General features: G+C 31.3%; 1 protein-coding gene across 1 annotated transcript in view; it reads left to right on the top strand.

Annotated features, from left to right (window-relative positions):
- LRP1B (LDL receptor related protein 1B) overlaps positions 1-17775 on the top strand; it is a 2378573-nt gene that overhangs the window by 1429247 nt on the left and 931551 nt on the right. Inside the window, exon 12 of the mRNA XM_031963676.1 lies at positions 16964-17144. Coding sequence (XP_031819536.1) covers positions 16964-17144 — 181 coding nt within the window. The remainder of the gene's footprint in view (positions 1-16963; positions 17145-17775) is intronic.

The following is a 17775-nucleotide window of genomic DNA, read 5'->3' as shown; positions in this document are numbered from 1 at the left end:
TCTATCCATCCAACAACTTTCAAGGTATGATTTTTCTACCCCACTATTTCTTTGATGCTATCACTGGAATCAAATTTATTCCTATGAGGACATGTGTAAAACTCACAGTTTAATATTCTTAAGGTTTTTTCATTGCTAAGGATCTCTTTCATTTTTGGTATTTTTGTTAATATTTTTCTCTTTTTTACATTATCATAATTATCCTGAGAATTTCTGTTCTTTTAAAGAGCCATCCTATGTGGCAAATGTATTTTTTAGAAAGGAAAAAGAATCATACATTTGGAAAAATTTGAAGACAGATTCAATGTGCAATACCCTCAGATATCTTACCTCCATGAAAAGTTAGGTTTTAGTGTCAACCTCTCTTTCTTCATTTGAATATCTCTTGATTTTTATAATTTTATTATATTTAATTTTGATTTTTTTTCATATATCATTGTTTAAATTTACATTGTTTTAATTATTGTGTAGATTGCTTTCTTCTTACTTTATCATGTATCTGTTAGAGGATGTTTCCAGCACCTTGAAAAGAACTTGATGAAAAATATTAAACCAGAAAACTGTCACTCATTTCCCATGATTCAAGTAGGTATAAACAATGCTTCCATAACCAACACAGAAAGCATTTCTAAGGATTACATTTTGGACAAGAAACTGAAGACTATAGAGACACAGCTTTTATCTCACTGCTGCTTCTCTTTTGAAAGGGTGGTGTACTCAAGAAGCAAATGGATAAGAACATGGTGTGTAAGAATGGAATTGATATTTTGACAACGTGGCATTAAAATAAAGGAATGACAAGTATCTGGCCAGAGATAGAGAGCTTCCTACAAAGATTGGTAGGAATATATTTGCTGGATTTCTGCAAATCTAAATAAGAGGGTTCTAAACTGAAAAGGTGTAATATGATATCAGGGAAAAAATAATATGGCACAGGTAAATGCATTCCATTAGGTATTTAAAGAGTAGTTACAATATAGGAAGATGAATGGTAGTAGAGACAATTGGAGATTACTGGTGACAAAAATACAAAAGACATATTAGTAATAAAACACATTATTTCTGATTTTGTAACAAATGTACAAAGTACAGCTAATAAGCAAGATAAATCAGATATAATAATGAAAAGAGTTAAATTTGATCTGCTCAGATCACCAAAATTTATTAGTATGATAGTCATGATTAAATTTGGCCCTAGAAGGTATGGATTTTTTTCAAATACAAAACAGATTAAATTTAGTGAAGTGGAACAACATGGTATATTCAAATATACATGTAAAGAAATCGAAGAACCAAATGGAGGAAGCATGAAAAAAGAAGTAATTTAACCTGAGTATAAAATAGATTGACCACCTGTTGGAAGAGAAGAAATTGGAGAGTAACTCTGGAAACTGAAAGCACGTCTGATCAAAAGGTGTGACAATAGAGGGATATAGGACTTCAATTGTCCTAACATTTACCAAAAATCAGAAGTAATAATCTCATCATGTAAATTCCATAATGTGAAAGGTGGAGAGACAAAGGATCTGATTTTGACCAACTAAGAAGAACTCATCCCTGAGATGGAAATGTTGAGAAATTTGGAACCAAATTACTATTCTGTCTTAAATGGAGGAAAAGAATAACATAATCTGACATGTACTCTAACTTTTTAGGAGTTATGTTTGAAAATATTAGGGAAAAACAGATGAAATATGAAATATACCATGGTCTTAAATTCTCCATAGGAAGTCAACCTAAGATGATATGGAGAATTCTCAAAAACGAAAGGTATTTTCTATCATAAAGTTTACTGAGATTGCCTTGGATCACTAAATCATTGAGAAGAACCAAATCTTTCATATTTGATCATTGCACAATCTTGCTTTTACTGTGTATAATGTATTTCTGGTTCTGCTTGTTTCACTCAGCATCAGTTTGTGTAAATCTTTCCAGGCATCTCTAAAATCAGTTTGTTCATCATTTTTCATAGGACAATAACATTACTTTCATATACCATAACTTACTCAGCCATTCCTCATTTGATGGGCAGTTACTCATTTTCCAATTCTTTGCCACCACAAAAAAATCTGCTACAAACATTTGCACATATAGGCCCTTTTTCTCCTTTATGATTTTCTTGGGGTACAGACCCAGTCATGGCCTTGCTGGATCAAAGGTAATTTATATGTTGAATCAAGCCACTTCAGGGATGTTATGATGAGAGTCCAGAGACTAAATTTTATTCATTGCAGGCATGGCTACAATGACTGAAGCCTCTGCAGAGTAGAAGAAAAATAAATAAACAAAAGGAAAAACAAAACAAAAGAAACTCATTTCTACTGGCAAAACCCAGAACATACTAATAGTTATTGTTGTTTGTTAGAATCATTGGATATTAAAGATGTAGTCTGAGAAGCATGGACACACTCGTGACAAATACACAATATTTCAAAAGGTGTCACTTTCATATGTATATTACTAAAATCTTCCTCACAATACCATTTGGGAGTTATATTCACTTTTAAAAATAACAATACTTACCTTTCCTAATATATTTTTCTTTTACTCTCTGAATTATGGTCAAAAAATTTAAAAAAGAGAAAGAAAAGCATTTGGCAAAACTAACAAACACAGTTAGTCTAATATTCTATGCAGTATTTCTGCACCCAAAAACTTAGAATTGTGTGTGTGTATAATATACAAATCATGAAACTTTTCTCACAAGATATGCTACCTAGGCAAATTGTGCACCACCTTACTCTTTTTTAGTTCAAGCAAAATTGATGCTTCTGTTTGAATATTAAAATAACTGATTGCAAGTGCATGAAACATCTATAGTAGAGCAACTTTAAAATTTACTTTCAATGAGATTAAATTGCTAAAGTGACTGCTAATAGAGTTTCTTTTACATCTAGTATAAAAGAAATTAAGTAATTTAATACTAATAAGATTCAAACTATTTTAAAATAAACTATGAACTACTCAACATACAAAATCCAGGATTAGACATGATATTTTGTCTTCAAGAGCTTGAGTTCAATTAAACCCTTGTAAGCAAAGGAAATTGGCTATTATAACAACACATTAGTGGCAATTCCTAACCTTTTCAAGTATGGGTATCCCTTCCAACACCATGGTAATATTGTGTTGTTAGCAGTTAGTGAATGACAAAAATGTATGATGACAGAGGCCACTCAATTAAGAAATTATTTTAAAAAATAATTTATATTTTATCCTTCAGAACAGAATTTATTTAGGAATATTTGAAAACCAGTAATGTGTGAAACATACTAATTATTTCAGTTACTTTTACAAACATTTATTACACACCCATGTATCCTAGAACATCAAGTACAGTGTAAGGTATTGGGAATACTTAGTAAAAGTAAAACAAAACAAAACAGCTTTCTTTTAGGAAGCTTATATTGTTTTAGGTAAGAGCAATATGTATTTGGGAAATTAAATACAACACAATAATTGAAGAGAATGTATACCCTAGAATGTATACTAAATCGGTATCCCAAAGAAATAAAAAAGGAGAAAGGAAAGAGATCTCTTTGTACAAAAAATATTTATATCACTTTCTTGTGGCAGCAAAGAATGAGACAATTAAGGGGATGTCCATCAATTGGGTAATGACTGAACAAACTCTAGTATATGATTGTAATGGAATACTATTGTTTTCCATTCAAGGGTATATAGTAAGAACAATATTGTATGAATGTTAACTGTGAATGACTTTTTTCATGGCTATTTTCAGCAATATAATGATCAAAGACAGTTCCAAAAGACTCATGATGGAAAATGCTATCCACCTTTAGGGAAAGAACAGATGGAGTAGAAATGCAGATTGAAGCATACTATTTTTCACTTTCTTTATATTTTTCTGAGCATTTTTGTTTGTGTTTGTATCTTCTTTCACAACATGACTTATGTGGAAATATGTTTTGCATGATTGCCCAGGAAGGGAGAGACTGGAACTCAATTTTTTTTTTTTAAATAATGAATGTTATATTTGTTTTTACATGTAACTAGAAAATTACAATTGATACAATATATTAAAGTAAAAACAAAAGAAGTTGTCTATGGGTAACTACAAATAGATCATTTCACAGGTACATAACAGACTTGGAGGATAATATGTCATAAGCTTAAAAGTATGTTTGTATTTGTATTCTGAGTCATAGTGAAAATTTTGTTAGACTTGAAGATAAAAGAAAAATAGGTGATGAACTTATAGATATTAGAAAAATAATTGTAATTCCTGTGCATATAATTCACATATTGATAGACACTTAAAATATACCTTGTAAATGCTTACATTCTCCTAATGTCATGTTAGAATGATAATCCACATTAGAGGCTTCTCATTATCTGACTGAGCAAGATACAAAATGGGAAAAGGCATAGGCAAAAATGTTTAAGGAATGTAAGGGGAGACCCAATGATGAGAATAACCAGCAATGGCTCATGCAAAACTCTTCAGTTTACTACTACTTTTCACAATTTGATCTCCAGAAGGTATTTCCAGAGGAGAAGCAGTGGCCTAAATATACCCTGACAACCTCAGGCAAAAGGAGAAATCATTAAAATAAACAGAATTTTTTTAAATACGTCAAATAATTTCATTGTTTATTCTTTGACATGGCTTAGCAAACCAAGTGGCCTAAATGATAGATCATGGAAATGGAAAATATAGAAGTGGAACTATTCATCAACAACAGCAGTTTGAAACCAAGAAAGCTTTTGAATAGCTCTTGAAACTCAGGACCCCTTTACACTTTCAAAAATTATTGAGAACTCTGCCAAAGAGTTTTGTTTAAGTTGTTTATCTGTTTACATAACATATTAGAAACTGATATTTTAGTATTATTATAAAAATAATTTTTATCTCATGGATACACTGAAAATCTTGAGGTTCCTGGCTCACACGTTAAGAACCAGTTAGAGATTAATTTATACTTTTATCTGTTTCATAACCTGTGTAAAACAATTGACTAATTATTGATAATATTTATGATAATGGGATTAAAATGATCAGTATCTTTCATGTGAGAAATTAGCCATTTTCTATACTTCTATTTGATTCTGATAATGAATGACCCACAAAGATTGACCAAGAATCTTGACACTATGACTTTTCATAAAAGGTGAAGTAATTCTAGATGAAGATGTTATCTGTGTTACCTACTGAGTGAGATGCTATTATTAACTGGAAAAGAAGGAGATAAGCATTTAAATAGTGCCTACTATGTGCCAGCATTCTGTTAAATGCTTTACAAATATTTAATCTGATTCTCACAGTGATTTTGTAAGGTAGATACTGTTTCAATCCCCATTTTACAATTGAAGTTATTGAAACAAATGACTCACCTAGGATCAAGTGTCTCAGATCAGATATGAACTCAGTCTCCCTGAATTCAGGCCTAGCTTTCTCTAGACTGTATGCTATGTACTGTATCATCTAGTTAGTAGGATCAAAGTTTGTTAATCAATTGGAAAAATACTAAGGAAGCATTCATTCAAATCTCTTAACGCCAGAAGTCACATACAGACTATTAAGACCCACAGTTCATGAAAATATCCTAAAACTTCTCTTTTTTTAATTTTTAATTTTTAATGAACATTATTTATGAATCATGTTGAGAGAGAAAAATAAGAGCAAAAGGGAAAATCATGGGATAAGAAAACCAAGCAAAACAACAACAACAACAAACAAAAACAAAAAAAGAATATAGCATGTGTTGATTTACATTCAATCACCACAGTTCTCTTTCTGGATATAGATGGCATTTTTTGTCTATTAGGATTGTTTTAGATCACTGTAACACTCAGAAGAATCAAGCTTTTCTTCTTTTATCATCACACATTCTTCCTGTGCATCACACAATGCACTCCTGGTTCTGCTGGTTTCTCTCAACATCACTTCCTGTAAATCTTTCCAGGTCTTTCTAAAATCAACTTGTTCTTCATTTTTTTAAATAGAACAATAATATTACATTGTCTTCATATACCATAACTAATTCACCTATTCCTCAACTGAGGGACATCTGTCTAATAATTTTCAAATTCTTTGCTACCACAAAAAGAGCTGCTACAAATATTTTTGTACATCTGGCCCTTTTCTGTCCTTTATGATTTTCTTAGGATACAGACTCAGTAGTGGCATTTTGGGTCAAAGTGTACACAGTTTTATAACCCTTTGGGCATAGTCCCAGATTACTCTTTAGAATAGTTGGAATATTTCACAACTCTACCAAAAATACATTTTTGTCCCAGGTTTCCCACATCCCCTCCAATATTTATCATTATCCTTTCCTATCATCTTAGTCAATCTGAGAGGTGCAAGTTGGTACTCCAGAGTTATTTTAACTTGCATTTCTCTAATCACTATTGATTCTGAGCATTTTTATATGATGATAGATGGCTTTATTTTCTGCATCTGAAAATTTTCTGCTCATATCCTTTGAGGGTTTATCAATTGGGGAATGATAAATATTCTTATAAATTTGACACAGTTATTCATATATTTTTAAAATGAAGCCTTTATCAGAAACACTGACTGTAAAGATTTTCCCCCAGCTTTGTACTTACCTTTTAATCTTGTTTCTGTTGATTTTATATGTACAATTTTTTTAAATTTAATATTATCAAAATTGTTCACTCTGCCTTTCATAATGTTCTCTAGTTCTGTGATCATAAATTTCTCCCCTTTCCAAAGATCTGCTAGCTAAAGTATTCCTTGCTCTCCTAATTTGTTTATGGTATCATCCATTATGCCCAAATCATGTAGTCATTTTGACCTTATTTTGGTATGGGTTGTGGTTTATTCTGTGTTTCTGACATAATATTTTCAGTATTCCCAGCAAGTTTTGTCAAATAATGAGTTCTACTTCCAGAAGCTGGAGTTTGGGATTTATCAAATACTAGATTACTTTAAGATTTGATTATTGTGTCATGTGTATCTAATCAATTCCAATGATTCACCACAATTCACCAGTATCAAATGGTTTTCATGACTGCTGCTTTATAATATAGTTTTAGGTTTCACACTGCTGAACCACCATCCTGTTTTTTTTTTTTTTTTTTTTTTTTGACTCATTAACTCCCTTGATGTTATTGGCTTCTTATTCTTCCAGATGAATTTTTGTTATTATTTTTTATAGTTCTATAAATAATTTTTTCACAGTTTGATTGGTATGGCACTGAACAAGTAGACCAATTTAAGGAGAATTGCCATTTTCATTATATTTTATATCATTATTTATATAATTATTAGATTAGCTCTTATATTAAGAAGTGTTATTTTTCTAATTGCTTAGATATGATTTTATCTGTGTGAGAAGTGTTCATATAGTTCTTGGGTTTATTTTAGCAACTAGAAGACAAATATTTTATTTTGTCTACAGTAATTTAAAATGGAATTTTTCTATCTCTTGCTGATTGTTTTTGTCAGTAATATATAGAAATGCTAAAGATTTGTGTAGGTTTATTTCATATCCTTCAACAGAAGCTGTGAATTGTTTTGAGTAGATTTTTGAATGATTTTAGCATTCTCTAAGTATAGCATCATATCATCTGCAAAGAAAAATTGTATTTCTTCATTGGCTATTCTAATTCCTTTAATTTCTTTTTCTTTTTTTATTGCTAAAGCCATTATTTCTAGCGCAATGTTGAATAATAGCGGTGATAATGGGTATCTTTGTTTCAACCCTGATCTTGTTAGGAATGCATTCAGGTTCTCTCCATTACAAATAATGCTTGCTATTTGTTTTAGATAGATACTGCTTATTATTTAAGGAAATCTCCCTTTATTCCTATGCTCTCTAGAGTTTTTAATGGGAATGAGTACAGTATTTTATTAAGAACTTTTTCTGCATCTATTGAGATTATTATATGATTTCTGTTATTTTTGTTATTGGCATGGTAGAATATGGTAATAATTTTTCTGATATCGAACCAGCTCTGCATTCCTGGTATAAATCCCACTTGATCATAGTGTATTGTCTTGCTGATAAGTTGCTATATTCTCTTTGCTATTATTTTATTTAAAAATTTTGCCTCAATATTCATTAAGAAGATTGACCAGTAATTTTCATTCTCTGTTTTGGCTCTTCCTGGTTTACATATCAGTAACATATTTTTGTCATGGAAGGTGTGACGACCACGCTACCACCCTGGATACCTTAGAATCAGCCGGAGTCAGGATAAGCAAAAATCCTTAGTCTTTATTCTTGGTCTTTAGATGCAGGATTGAATTGGATGGAAGCAGAATCTCTGCGACTTTCCTTCTCCCTCATCTACCACCAAAGTGACCTTGGATAGTCTTACTCCACTCCCCAGTCCCTCCTATAATTCTCTGTATACACCAATCATCAAGCCAGCACATGATAGTGGGAAGGGCCATTTTCCAAACATATGCCCATAGAATATTGTCCAATCAGTAGTTAGCCTCAGGTGCTCTGCTGTCCTGACCTCAGTGCATCAACTCAAGAGTTTTAGCCCTCTATATAAGGAATTAAGCAGGAATCCTTCTTTAACTATTTTCTAAAGAGTTTACCTTTACTCCCTTTGTTTCTAGTGTACTGGGACAGGTTTCCTTGATGATCTCTTGAAGAATGTTATTCAAACTCTTTTTGCGGTCATGGCCTTCAGGTAGGCCAATAATTTTTAAATTGTCTCTTCCCTATCTATTTTCCAGGTCAGCTGTTTTTCCGATGAAATATTTCATGTTTTCTTCCATTTTTTCATTCTTTTTAATTTGATTGATTCTTGTCGGCTCATAGAGTCATTAACTTCCATTTGCCCTATTGTAGTTTTTAATGTATGATTTTCTTCAGTTATCTTTTGTATTTCTTTTTCCATTTGGCTAATTATTCTTTCCCAGATTCTGTCTGACTTGGGCTGGATACCCTTTTCAGCTCAATGAGACTGACCTTTCTTAAAATTTTTCCAGTCTGTCTTGATCTGGAGAGTGGTTTCATTCCATCAGACACTGTTCAGAGGCTTCGTTTCATGAAATTCTCAAGGGAAACTAGAAGAGCTCGAGCAGCTTCCTGGTTTTACCCTGCCATATTGGGTCCGCCCCCAGAATTTCTTCCCCTAACACTTTTGTCATATGGAAATTGTGCTATGTTAAGATACAGAAATATAAATGGAAGGGTTTGGTAAATTTTGCTATAATGTAAGATAACAAATTGGAATTTAGAAGTTAATTTGTGGAGGCCTGAGAAATACAATCAGTAAAGATGAAGTGCATGGTTAATGATAGTTCCAGGAAGATATTTTTCAGTCACATTCAACTGTTCATGACCCCATTTGAGTATGGGTTTTTTTTGTCTTTTTTTTTTTTTTTTTTTGACAAAGATATTAGAGTTATCTGTCATTTCCTTCTTTAGCTCATTTTACACATGGGGAAATTGGCAAACTTTGTTAAGTGACTTCCCCAGGATCACACACAACTACCAAGTGTCTGAAAGTTTAGATTTAAATTCACAAATGATGAGGCTTCTTTTCTCCAGGCCCAGAATACTATCAATTGTGCCACTTAATTGCCCTAAGACGGTATAAACAGATAATGTCACTGAATAACTTGAAATCTGAGATCCAATTCCACTAGAAATTTAGAAACAGGGACATAGAAAAATCAAAAATAAGACTAACTTTATATTAGATTAGTCTCCCATGCTGAAAGGCAAAATTCATTGCAGAATCTGGACTGAATTTAAAGGTCCCTAACTTTATAAATTAAAAAGATGCAGGAAAGAGGGTTCCATAAGATCATTACAATTTTTCACAGTAGATTATAAGTACAAAGTGTCATGAGATTTTGTAGCTAAAACTGCCAAAAGAAAAAATAATCATTTTATCTATACCTAGGTGCTAAAGGAGCATATCTATGATAAAAACAGGCCTATTGAATAAGAAGAAAATGTTTTCTTTGTTAAATCTACATGATCTTTTTTAATAACAACATTAATTTTCAAATATATTTCCTATGAATAGATCAATTTTTTTTTATTTCACAAAATACTATGCATAAAGATAACCCTTGGGCAGAAGGAGAATAAGTTCATTAATAAAAACTCAAACCAATAGCATTGTCTTGTTTAGAGGAAGATTGGAATATATATTTTAGTAACTGAAGATTATACTTAAGAAATATTAAAAGTCTAACTCCTTTTTTCTCTCTGAATATTTAATATATATGATCTAAGAAAGAACTTTAATGATGTTTTGGTTTGAAAAAGTGTTAGCTTTGTGGACTTTTTGCATGATTATTAATATTAAGTAGATTTGTTTTATTTTTTTTTTAATCTTCTGTTTATTTCCTTTAAATCCAAACAGTGACTATGACTTTATTCAGATAAATTTGATCATATATCAATCAATCTTAATTTCCTTAGTGATATATTCTTTGGAAATAGCAATTCTGTTCTTCCTAAAACATTTTCACTTTAGCAAACTGTGTAATTTGTTGTCAGACCAGACTTTTGATGATGTAGATTTTTCATGACTTTTTCAAGCATTGTGTCCATTTTTCAAAATGTTAGCTAAAATTACTTGAACATGTGTTTATGCATGCAAAGTGAAGTGGAAAATTGATTTAATTACTCCAATGACTCAAGCCAAAAGAACATTTGCACCTGAAACATCCAGATTATAGATGGAATACATTTTCATGGTCCTTGAGATAATCATCTTAGTTCTCTCCTTCATTGTGCACCATATATACTTTAATATGTCAAAAGGTCCATGATTTCACCATAGCTTATCATATTGTACCTGACTCAGAATGTCCATAAGCAACATAATACAATGAAAAAATTACTGAATTTGGAACCTGAGAGCCTGATTTAAAATTCCATCTTTGCCATTAATTATCTGAGGCAAGTTTCAAGTTCTTTTGGTCTCATTTTTCTCCTTTGTAAAATAGTGGCAATGGTGATAAATAGCAAGCACTTATGTAACACTTTAGCTTTATAAAATTTTTACATTTGTTATGTCATTTTATCATTATGAAGATGGACCTAGATCACCTAAGATCCTAAATTTGTGTTTTCCCATCAACTTTAATTTCAGATCTCTTATGAAGGGGTATCTACTACTTTCTGTGATGGCCATTTCATTTTTTAATATTATCATAGGAAGCATTTTTTTTTTTATTTAAACCTAAATACATCCCTTGGGTATTTCCACAGATTGTTCTGATTTCTTCCTGGAAAACTCATGAGATCAAGTTGAGACATTGCTGAGACACTAGGTGTGTGACTTGGGGCCTTAGTTTCTTCATTTGTAAGGGATTGTATTATATCTCTACAAATTTTCCTTTCCATGTGACGACTCTTCAAATACTTAAGGACAGTTATTATCATGTTCTCTCCTAAGCCCTCTCTTCTCCAGTTGAACTCCCCTTCTCAGTTCTTTCCAATGTCCAACAGTAATTCTGTTTGACTATCTTTGTATATATTCCCATTTTAAATGTTCTTTCTATCTAAGATAATCAGAAATGCATGTAATTAATTCTCCAGATGCAATCAGACCAGGACTGGATGCAATGAGGCAATCAGTTTTCTTGTCCTGGACACTATAACCTTTGTGATACTCCCTAAATTTTATTAACTTTATTTGGTTGCCATGTCACTCTGTTTATTCATATCAAGTTTATTTGATTCATAAAACCCTCCAGGTTCTTTGACTGTTGAGTCATTGCTTGTTTATATTATTACCATCAACTAAGTAGATGTACAATAAATGTACAAATGGTTCAGGTTCACAAATGGCTTTATATTTTCATCTGGAAGGGGGAAAAACTGCCACTCTTTCTCCAGAAAAGGAAAGAAAATTTAAGACATTTAATAATATTTTCTCCTCTGAACCTGTATTCTTCTCTCTCTAGTAGAAGAAATGATGTAATTTTTAATTTGTTTGAAAAACCTTCCCAATTAGATATATAAGGAAAAGATGCTACTTTTTACAAACAAATTCCATGTATAAATTAATGACAAGATAAGGCTTGTCCTCCACCTTCAAATTCTTATCCTTTACAATTCAGCTATAATATTTCTTTTTCTTCTTCTAATATGTAATGTCTATTCCCAATTAAAGTTTATCTTTGTTCTGACTTTGTTCTGTTATTAGTAATGTATAATTGAGCAAATTATCTTACTTCACAGAGCTTTCATGTCTTTTTTTTTTCTTTTTCTTATGGAGCTAATATACTCCTACACAGGATTATCATGAAGAAAGTGATTTGTTAAAACACTATGCAAATGTAATTTGTATTTCTTAATGTTATGGTATCCAGACAGATTGCGGAGAAATGTGACCAAAGTAGTATCCAAAGAGAGAAGAATTAAAAGAAATGTAGTTTAGAGCAAGTGGGCCCTGACTGATCTCATGAATGATCAAATTATAAATATAAAGTATTTGTATTTTAAAAAGACATGAGACAGTTTTTATTTAATATAATTCTTCTAAAAGGGGAGGGAGGAGCCACAACTGACACTTCAAAATTAAAGGCATTAAAAGGAAAAGTGACAATGGGAAGGGAGAATTTTCTATTCTAAAAAATACTTCATATGTTCTATCATTTTTGAAAGGAAAATTGACAAATAACATCAGAATTACATAGTATGACAGATGGTATTAAAAGTAGCAACCAGCCAGTCCCTTTCCATCATACCTGAACAAGAAGGTACTCAGTAAATTAAATGCCAATAATGTCAAGGCAAAATTAACTTTTTCCTCCCAACTATAGGCACAATTAACCTGTGAAAATTACTCTCTCTGGATGGTAATGAAGCAAATAGCTTAGTGAGATTGGAAACATATCTGATTCACTATAATGGGATTTTCAGTTAGATCAAATCACAAGATGTATTAGTTCTCTTGAGTCAGGGCACACATTGATTGGTAGTAAAAGTCAGAATATTTTTCCTCCAGTAGTAGGAGGGTTTGTGATTAAAAATGTTAGAACATTTACATTGAAATGAAGAAAGAGAATTTCATCCAGAAAAGTGATTTATTTAGCAAGACATGCAGTTGAATAAACAAATCAAGTCCAAGACTTTCCTAAGCTAAAGACAGAGACCATTGGTTTCTACACAGTTAATATACAATTTGGAGAAAGAGAAAAACAGATTTAGAGGTATTCACTGGTTTCTTATTGGTAGAGAGGAATAGGGGACATTGATATGTGAGAGGGAAAAGAACATTAAGAAATGTGTCATTGGAAGAGGAAGAAATCTTAGTAAATATACAAAATCAGGAGATTTACATGGAGTTGAAGCATAATTTCACAAAATAATGGATAAAAGGAAAATGGAGTTAATTTTAATGTAATAAGTGATAATATTGGTTGACTTTGAAACTAAGGGATTTCCCCCCTAAAATAACAGGGAATAGATTATCAGTAGTATGAAAACTGGAAATAATTTTTAAGTACCTTCTGGATCATAATGAATATGTTCTAAAATACCTTTAAACTCAAAGAGTTGATAGTTTATGCTATTCCATTAATCTAGCATTCCATATTTTACTACTTTTAAATTTGGGAGCTACTATGTTTTCATCTGCAATTCATTTGAGAATCCTAATAATAAATGTTGATATTTATTATTAATGTTGTTTTTAACTAAAAATGTTGATATCATATATTATTTACAATAATTATTTAGAACTTTCCACTTTGTAAAGCTTTTACTAACTAATCCTTATATTCCTTCAATGAACAATGGAAATATTTTTAAAAGGTACTTTTGTGAATTCTTCCCTGCTTCCCACAATTTCATATTAATTAGTCCCTTTCCCCTTAAAGTTACTTTATATATTTTAATCTACCTAAACATCATACTGCATATATACAGAAACTGACACATACTCATATACATGAATTACTAACTCCTTGAGGGCAGAGATCATTTCACATTTGTGATCCTATGATCCTCAACAAGATTCTAACTGATTGTTTAACTTATAATTTAAAACTCTTTTATTACAAGAAAGGTGTGATTCTTGTTTTACATTAACCCTAAATCTGCTCTTTAACCATTTCCACTAATTGATCCTATTTCTCATTTCTAGGACCAATGAGAACAAGCTGAATCATTTCTGCAATACTACTTGTGTATTACCTTTATGACTCAAATGTCTAACATCTCGCAGATTGTCTTACAAAATTTTTGGTTGTTTTTGTAAATCGATCTTGTGATTTCACTGATGAAGAGAAACTCTCCATGAGGAAATTCCCCCTCTGAATTCAGATAGGGAGTAGTTTTGCTATTAATCTTCTTAAAAGTTTGCTTGACACACTGAAATGTTAAGTGGTTTGCCCAGAATTGTCTAGCCAGTATCTAACTGAAGCTAAATTTGAATTTACTCTTCTTAACTCTAAATCAGCTTTGTAGTCTGATTTACAGATTACACCTTGCACATAACAGCTGCTTAATGTTTTTTTAACTAAATACTATATGTGGGTTGGATGTGATTTAAATGATTTATAAATGACTCAATGTTAGAAGAAACACAAAGGATAGATAGGAAAATCAGATCAAAAACTCAATCTAGTTGTGAATAATTTAGCAATTATTATTTAATACTAAAATAAATTTGTGATTTCATCTATTGGAGAGTTCCCTCCAAGATTATAGACTGAAAACCATGTGTGCCTGTTTATACTGTGAGGCTCTTATTTCATTTCCTCTCAAAAGTTGGCCACAGAAAGAGCCAGGTAACATATTGAATGCTTTCTTCTGTTTCTATTGCGATGGTTAGCATACTGGAGCAATACTTTGATGATTCATCTCTTTTATAATAATCTTATGGTACAATACTTTGATGATTCATCTGTCTTGTCTTAGTCTTAACAAGTTTACTCCCATTCTTTTTTGGTGCTCCTTCTTGGTTCATATGAGTCCATTATATGCTAGAGCAGCGGTTCTTAAATTTTTGTATTCTGTATCCCCTTGTAGTATTAAAATGAATGAGGATTTGTCTAAAGAGTTTTTGGTTATCTGGGTTATATTTATAGGTATTAACCATATTAAATTTGTAGACTCTCTAAAAGGGATTCAGAGACCCCCAAATTTTCATGACCATACTCTGAGAACTGTGCTAGAGAATCAATAGTCCCAGAGAGTTAAAGTCAACATGTGATATAATGGAAAGAACCAAGGACTGAAAGTCAGGAATCATAGGTTGAAGTCCCAGCCCTGTCACTTAATTAGCTGTGACAATGGACAAGCTTCTTGGGGGTTTTATTTTCTTTGTCATTAAAGGATGGAAACTGAACTGAATGACTTTTTTTAATTAAAGCCTTTTATTTACAGAGAATATGCATGGATAATTTTTCCAACATTGACCCTTGCATAACCTTTTGTTACAATTTTTCCCCTCCTTCCCCCTACCATTTCCTCTAGCTGGCAGGTAGTCCAATACATGTTAAATATGTTGAAATACATGATAGAAATATATGTATACATATTTATACAGTTATCTTGTTGCATAAGAAAAATCAGATCAAGAAGAAAGAAAAAGAAAAACTGAGAAAGAAAACAAAATGCAAGCAAATAACAGTGTGAGAATGCTATTCTGTGTTCCACACTCATTTTCCATAGTCCTTTCTCTGGGTGTAAATGACTCTCTTCATTACTGAACAACTGGAACTGGTTTAAATCTTCTCATTGTTGAATGAACTGAATGACTTTTAAGCTTTTTTCTACATTATAATTCTTTTTAAATGGTGTGTAATAATACTTGCTCTCTGATCAACTTAGAATTATAAGATCTGAGTTCATATTCTAGCCCTGCATCTTATTACCTGGAGTATCTTAATTATCTCCTTTAACTTCTGATTCTCAAATATAAAATTAGGAGATTTTGATTTCTGGAGTTACTTACAAGTACAGTTCTATGGCCCTAATGGGGATCTTAAATCTTGCCTTCCCTTTATTCTTTCCTTGGAAGGTCCTGACCCATGTTTGCTTTTAAAGTAACATTCAGAATATGAAAATATCTGGAAATGAAGCCTTTGGACTAGAAGATCTCCGAGTTCCTTGTACGTCGAAGATATCATGAATCTCTTATTTATTTTTGTATAGAATAAAAGGAAGATAATTTTTTTCTCCATGATAAAAGGATGTGTTATTTCCTTTGGAGGTGAATGGGTATCATGATAGTAGTTTTTATTATTCAGATTGATTTGAGTTAACCTGCCTAATTATTATGAACCTATACACATGTTATTTGATACTGAATACTGAGTGATAAATCTATATTCCTAGACACAATATACTCTTTTTTTTCTTTTATCCCTTTAATTGTGCTTCCTATATTTTTCTATGAAACACACTATTTCCTTCAAAGGCTTTTAATACATTAGTTTAAATGATGCAAGTAATTCTGATAATTTCATCAAAATGAGGCTGGAATGAAAGAAGTCATGTGGAGAAAGTTTCTCATTCAAATAAAATGGCTAAATAAAGAAAAAATACAAAGCCAATAAGTAAGGTTAATTTAAGCATAACTTAGAAATACTTCACTTCAGAATATTGGACAAAAATAGTGCCAACTTCATATTGACAAAACTACCACCTATTCAAACAGCTACTCAAGCAATAAGGGATATAAAACATTTGTTTAAGGCACAGCAGTCATGTTTCAATTTCAGGAAGTAGGCCAGTTCTTTTAACAGTGTTTTAGAAAATGAATATTCTTTGTCAAGCCAAGTATCCTAATTTTTATTTCAAAAAATATTGTCACTATAATTATAAGTAAATGATATTTATGAAAAAGAGTATTCCTCATATTTAGTGATGCTCCATCACATCTTCTAAAATAGAAAGAAACTACATAAATCACCTTTAAGGAGAGCCAAAATTATATTGGTCTTCCTGAAGTAAAGCTGAACTGTAATAGCAAATATTGTGCTTATGTTGTTTTTTGTTTATTTGCATTTTATTTTGTTTCGTTTTTGAAATAGATCTTGATAATGTGGAAGGTATAGCTGTGGATTGGATTGGAAATAATCTCTATTGGACAAATGATGGCCACAAGAAAACCATCAGTGTAGCCAGACTCCAGAAAGCATCTCAAAGTCGGAAGACTCTCTTAGAGGGAGAAATGTCTCATCCTCGAGGAATTGTTGTTGATCCTGTCAATGGGTATGCAAAGAGTTTATTTCTGTTTTTGACCAATTAGAGATAATCTTTTTAAATTTCTTTCTTTTTGGCAATATAAGAAGGCATTGACAGGTTTGGGATATATCATTCATTTGTACATTAAGACATTATTTTCTAGCATTCTTAAGGTCTATATATTGAAGTACAATGAAAGTCAAAGCTCAGCAGATAAAATTCCGGGTAAAACATATTCACCAGAAAGAAAAAAAAAAAGATTAATGCTGACAGCTTTTTCATGTCATTTAATGAAAAGTTACCTTCCTTTTCAATTTCAAGCTGTCTTAAAGATTCAAAAAGTCAATTCATTCAATTCAAAGTCATGAATAGGACAAAAGTATTAATTGTTTTTTTTTTTGGGGGGGCTTCATGAAATAAAAAAGTATATATTTTGAAATTTTTTCCAAACACGGAATCTCTGTTTTTCATACACAAAAACTAAAGTTGCAAAAATAGACCAAAACATAATTCAGAATAAGTGTAAATGCATGTTAAATGATATGACATGAATATCTATCAATCATCAAATTTCTCTAACTCTTTTATTTCAAAATGAAACCTTGCATACATAAATATAGGAAGCATTAAATTCCTGACAATTATCTATTTTTTCAAT

The sequence above is a fragment of the Sarcophilus harrisii genome, chromosome 3 (genome assembly GCF_902635505.1).
Source record: "Sarcophilus harrisii chromosome 3, mSarHar1.11, whole genome shotgun sequence".
Classification (NCBI taxonomy): domain Eukaryota; kingdom Metazoa; phylum Chordata; class Mammalia; order Dasyuromorphia; family Dasyuridae; genus Sarcophilus; species Sarcophilus harrisii.
This window is presented reverse-complemented; position numbering and strand designations above follow the sequence as displayed.